Source organism: Habropoda laboriosa, unplaced genomic scaffold (genome assembly GCF_001263275.1).
Source record: "Habropoda laboriosa isolate 0110345459 unplaced genomic scaffold, ASM126327v1 scaffold1387, whole genome shotgun sequence".
Classification (NCBI taxonomy): Eukaryota; Metazoa; Arthropoda; class Insecta; order Hymenoptera; family Apidae; genus Habropoda; species Habropoda laboriosa.
The window spans coordinates 2,693-8,587 of NW_017101451.1; the positions used below are offsets into that span (position 1 = coordinate 2,693).

General features: G+C 34.8%; 1 protein-coding gene across 1 annotated transcript; it reads left to right on the forward strand.

The window, feature by feature from the left end:
* Positions 1–1,967: 1,967 nt before the first annotated feature.
* LOC108578182 lies at positions 1,968–5,682 on the forward strand. The gene is given in 7 exon segments (XM_017941464.1): positions 1,968–2,239; positions 2,800–2,992; positions 3,610–3,809; positions 3,878–4,049; positions 4,156–4,315; positions 5,277–5,653; positions 5,656–5,682. Coding segments are annotated over 7 exon segments (1,401 nt in total).
* Positions 5,683–5,895: the final 213 nt, after the last annotated feature.

A 5,895-nucleotide genomic window follows, 5' to 3' on the forward strand; every position in this document is an offset into this window, starting at 1 on the left:
GAACCATTTCTTCATTGAATAATAACGTGCGATGAGAAGTGGATCTTGTATGATAATCGCCGTCGTTCAGCTCAGTGGCTAGACTATGATGATGAAGCTCCAAAGCACTTCCCGAAACCAAAGTCACACCAAAAGAAAGTTATGGTGACAGCTTGGTGGTCAAAAGCAGGTGTTATTCACTACAACTTTCTAAATAATAATGAAACTATTACTTCAGAAAAATATTGTAAGGGACCAATACTCCTACACGATGTTATAAAAAGGGTGTGTGCACGGCTTGTTCCACCGCTGTCACCTTTTTATTAAGGGATTTACGGCTCGCGTTCCGAACGGTCGTCGGCAGGTTTTCAGGTGCTCGCGGATTTCGACCGGTATCACCAGCCTTGCGACGTCGTTCGGGTTTTTGGTCCTGATATAAAAGCGCGTGTTTCCCGATTCGCGGTAGACGTGGGTGTAGATAGGAGGGCTCGGACGTGCCAACGTATGGTTAACGAAGGTAGCCGAAGGAGGTGGTCCACTAGCGTATAGTTTACACCGTGTGCCACCGGATATGAAGGTGTTCGGTGTAAGACGGGAGGGCTCGGACGTGCCAACGTATGGTTAACGAAGGTAGCCGAAGGAGGTGGTTTATTCGGGATTGGTTAACGACGCGTGACACCGGAGGATGTGTCGGGTGTAAGACAGGAGTGCTCGGACGTGCCAACGTATGGTTAACGAAGGTAGCCGAAGGAGATGGACCATTCGGCGTATGGTTAACGCCGCGTGCCACCGGACAGTGTGTCGTAGGTGAGATAGGAGGTCTCGGACGTGCCAACGTATGGTTAACGAAGGTAGCCGAAGGAGATGGACCACTAGCGTTTGGTCAACGCTATATGCCACCGGATATGAAGGTGTTTGGTATTCGCGAGTAGTAGTCGTTGATATACCTCGAGCGGTAAAGGTATATCTGTCGTGGGGTTAGCTGGTACGTTACTATACTACTCAGGATGGGTTGATTGAATATGGACACGAGTAGTACTCTATATTCCTATATTCTATTATAAATTACAAAATTTTACGTTGGTCGATTCTTGACTCGGCAAGAATCTCCCTTCTCGACTTTACGCGTTGAGAGCGCGGAGGAGTCGTAAACAGTACTATTTTGATTGACACTTACGCGACGTTTTATTGCTCGAAGGGGACTGGAACCCGATCTTGCTCGTATCAAGACTCTGACGGACAGAGTAACGTTATGTTCAAAATCTGAATTAGAGACTGCCCCCGATCGTCGAAAATCCTACCCTTTTATACCCCGAAAACTAAGATTTCTGGTGGTGGGGAACGTCAGATTTCCGTGGGAATGGAATGTAAGCTCATCCCTTTGCTTGGCGACTATCGGGGGGGTGCGTGTTAGACTAAACATTCGGCGCCGCACGCTTCGGGTAGAACGCGTACGTAACATCTCCCCCCTCAGAGGGAACATCGTTTATTATGATGCTTCCACAATGAGAGCCGAAACGTGTGGTGCCGTGTTTTACAATGGTTACGCAAAAATAATAAGAAATTATTATATATAAATAAAAAGTTATAGAAATACATGAAATTAAAACTAATTATATCTAGTGTAAGCTTTAAAAATAATTAAAATAAAAGAAAAATTAAAACTATGGGCTATGTATTAATATAATGGTTGGAATACTATAAACTGAAGAAGATAACGGGGTAAAATTAAAATCCTTAAATGATAAAGATAAAGAAAAATGACAAATAATAAAGAAAAATAGACCTGGGGGGTTTAGGGGCGATGGAGTGTCCAGGTGGTCGCCTTATTCCAGGGGGTCGCTGGTGGTTGGTCGTGGTTGTGTGTTTCTGTAGCGCCTTGTGAGCTCCAGTCCTCGTGTAATCCTTTTTACACAATCAGGGCACTCGCTGGCAGGTGTTCGCGGACTTCTCTCTGGAGTTCATGGTCCACTGGTACTTAAATGAATATGATCAGGGCAAATTTAGTAGCCGTAAGCAATACTGTAGATGTGGATAGAAACATTGGAACAGAAGTAACCAACGATGCTGCTACCGTTCCTGAAGAATTATTTCAGAAATATACCGAGACAGACTCAAGACCTTTGACCTCAACACCTATGTCTGCCAGTGGTACAATTTTGACAAATAGACTGACACAGGAAGAATTTCCAATAAACTGCAATCCTTGGGAACGTACTACGTTGGTTTTGGACCTTAGAACTAACTCAAAAAAGCAAATGATTTGTAATAGATTCTTTTTTTTTATGAATTGTACAGCAAAAGCTCCTTTAACATAATGTTAGAGAAAAAAAACAGCACTCGAAACAGTTGTGTTAAAAAATCAAGTTCTGTTTTTCATGTTATTAATAATCAATACTCCATAAACGCTAAGTTCTATTTATAAGCTGTCAATTCTAGCATGCTTTTTTCTTATTGTAATTGTAGTACATATAAACAATTGAATGAAATAGTAATCCTACACCAAAGGACATATTATTGCATTTGAAAAAAATATAATATATAATTCTTTTGATATTATATACAATCTGCCTTGTCCATTTCTGTATTGTACTCTATTTGTATTGGAAGATATATCGGTTTATTGATTTAGTAAAAATTTGTGGTTATTGATTTATCTATTATTAAAAAATGTACTTTCAAAATTTTAAAAAACTTAAAGAATTTCTAACTACTTAGACGAAAATTTTTAACTTATGGTGTGTTTGTTAATTCTTTCTAGAATGACTGTTAATTCGTATCAATTATTATACAATAATAGCTAAAATATTTCTATTTGTAGGAAAATGAAACTTTCACTTGGCATGAGAGGGACTCACTTGGAACTTTAGAACCGGCGCCAACTCATCGGAAAACTGAAATTTTCATATCTAAACCGATTTCAAGACGTACAAGTGAACATCAGATACGTTCACCGGAGTTACCTACCGATATTCCGGATCCAGTCCCAAGTATAGAAATCTATGATGAATCGGTATTTATAATTGAATCATTTAAATATGTATACAAAGAATCATGATAGTTCTGTGAAACATAATAATTTAATTTACTTAAGGAAATAAAGTTAAGAAATTGCATTGGGTTGGTGGGAATGTAATGTCGGTTTTATGGATGCAACAGTAAATAATTTACTATAGTGTTATTGTTTTATTTACTCAATTATGATTCTTAATGCCATTTTCATAGAAATATGCCGATTTTGATTTAAATATTTTATTTGAATAAAGGAAAGGAGAAATTATTTTGTAAAACATACTGCTTTAGCAAAAATTCTTCTGTAATTATTACTGTGCATTAATTTTAAAAGAACAAAAGCTAAATGTTTCAAGTCACCAAACATTCTAATTTCTTAGAACTCCAGCAGAAACACAGATGAAAGTAAAATGAAAAAACCAAGTAAGGAATTAACAGTTGTCCGTAGGAGAGGCAAACGATTACGCAAAGGGAAGTGTAGAAGAGGTTCAGCATATGGACAACAAACAGAAGTCTGTGACTTACTTGAAATTTAATAAATGAATTAACGGTAATGGGTATTTTTAAATTTACATATTGTTTAATCTTGTAAAGTCACCAAACATTCTAATTTCTTAGAACTCCAGTAGAAACACAGACGAAAGTAAAGTGAAAAAACCAAGTAAGGAATTAACAGTTGTCCGTAGGAGAGGCAAACGATTATGCAAAGGGAAGTGTAGAAGAGGTTCAGCATATGGACAACAAACAGAAGTCTGTGACTTACTTGAATCAACTGAAACCCAAATTTCTCATATAGGAAATAAATCCACGAGAACATCGTTAGTAAAAATAATGTTATTATATATTTTTTTCATTAATACAGCATTGTTTCCACCCTGTTTAACAGAATTCCTACAAGTAATGGTGATGCAGAGAATTTAGTAGCTACTCCTAACAGGACCTCTGCAATGAATAATACACCTTCTACAATGCTTCCTAGTTTCATCGATGCAAATATCTTAAAACATTTATACAGAGAGTTAGATAATGACAAAATAGATGCAGAATTTTCTGTTAGGGTGAGAGTGTAAACTGTACTGCACACTTATTACAAAAAATAAGTGAAATCAATTACATAAAAATTGTTATAATTAAATGTAATGTTGTTAAATTGTGCAATTTCAGAGAAAAATTGCGTTACAAGAAGCTTTACGAGTGAAAGGAGAAAATTATTCACATTCAAAACGATCTCAAAAACTTTCAAACCCTGTACTCGCAGATCTTCCAAGAGTATTTTCCCGTCGCGCTGTTCGTTTTGAAATTCTTGGCAGTGAAAGTTTACATGGTAACTAATTGTTAAGCTATAAATAATTTAAATAAATCGTCATGTATGCATCTCATACAACTGAAACAAGGTGTATTTTTAAAGTAGCTGAAGACTATTCGATACTACTTATTCCTACACTTTTATGCATGGGTGCATCTGAAAAGTGAGATTGCACATTCCTTTTAAATAGAATCCCATATTTTTCAGTGTACTATTTAATGCAGTTTTTTTATCCTTTGTAAAAGTATATTAAGGTACTTATGTCCTAAAACTATATATTAGTATCAACTATTATGAAAATGCTGCTTCACTAAAGAAACCACTTCCAACGCTATTCTTCTACTATCATAAATACTTATTGAAGAAAAAATAATTTTATATAAAACAGACATTTTTTCCCTTGTTGCAGAAAACAAGTTTTTGCAAATTTCAAAATATGAATGAACTAAGATACCATGCATAAATGTAAAAATATGACTACATATGAGGTATTAAAAAATGATGTTTTCTCACATTTTGATAGATTGTCTAAAATTATATAATTTTGTGTAACAATTGCTTCTAACTTTTATGGTTAAAAATTTATATGTAATATAACAAAAGAAATTTATTTATTTGAAAACTGCATAACATTGACAGATTGTTTGGCTAGAATGCTGGTACAACATAAAAAAGGCTGAGCAATTTTCACATATGTACATAAACTTTGCAGATGCCCTGATCATAAAAATGCAGAAACATGCAACACCTAATAAAAATGCTCACATTTACTAAGCATTTTCTGTTAGTTTAGCCTCTGAAAAGGGTTACTTTTTCTCTAACATCATATATGTACATATATTGTTTTACTTTTCGAGGTTTGAGTAATAAAAAATATTATTTTAATATATAAGTGCTTTTGCAAAGTAAATTTGAAATTTTCAAATTGATTTTACATAATTTAAACAAAAGTCACTAACTTACTTAAAACTTTTTCTAGGGTTAACGGTGTTGGAGTATCTCAGCAAAAACGTTAAATGTCGTATGCGTAACTCACAAAGGTATCGTATACCCTTTGAAAAATATTTAGTGCAATTTCCTAGGTATATTTCACCAGACGACATTTATAAAGCTCTTGGAGATGTAATGGGTGAGCCTATTACTCATGAGCAAGAAGCATACTTGAAGTCTATGATTGGTGAAATTAAAGAACCGCTGTTTGTGAAAAGTTGGTTTGGTTTGTGTGCTGCAGCAGAGCGATTATTATGCCGTTTTCTTCCAAAAGAAAAGGATCCAGCTACTTCCCTCCAAACAGTTGACTTTGAGATTTTCGAAAGAAGACTCAAATTTATTAATGTTGATCCTCAACTGGTACAGTTTTTTTAAGAGAAATTCGTGAAAAATGAAATATTAACATGAAATATATCATTTTACGTCAGTATTACTGTAAAACGTGAAAAGAAAATCTTTTCGTATAATTACGATTTTCATTAAAGTTATTAATTATGAAAATATATGTTTTAAAACAAAAACAAATTGTAAAGAAAATATTTTTGAGATTAAAGTTGTATTTACTTTTTATAAGGGAACAAAACATTCTTTAGTGCATATTTACTTTT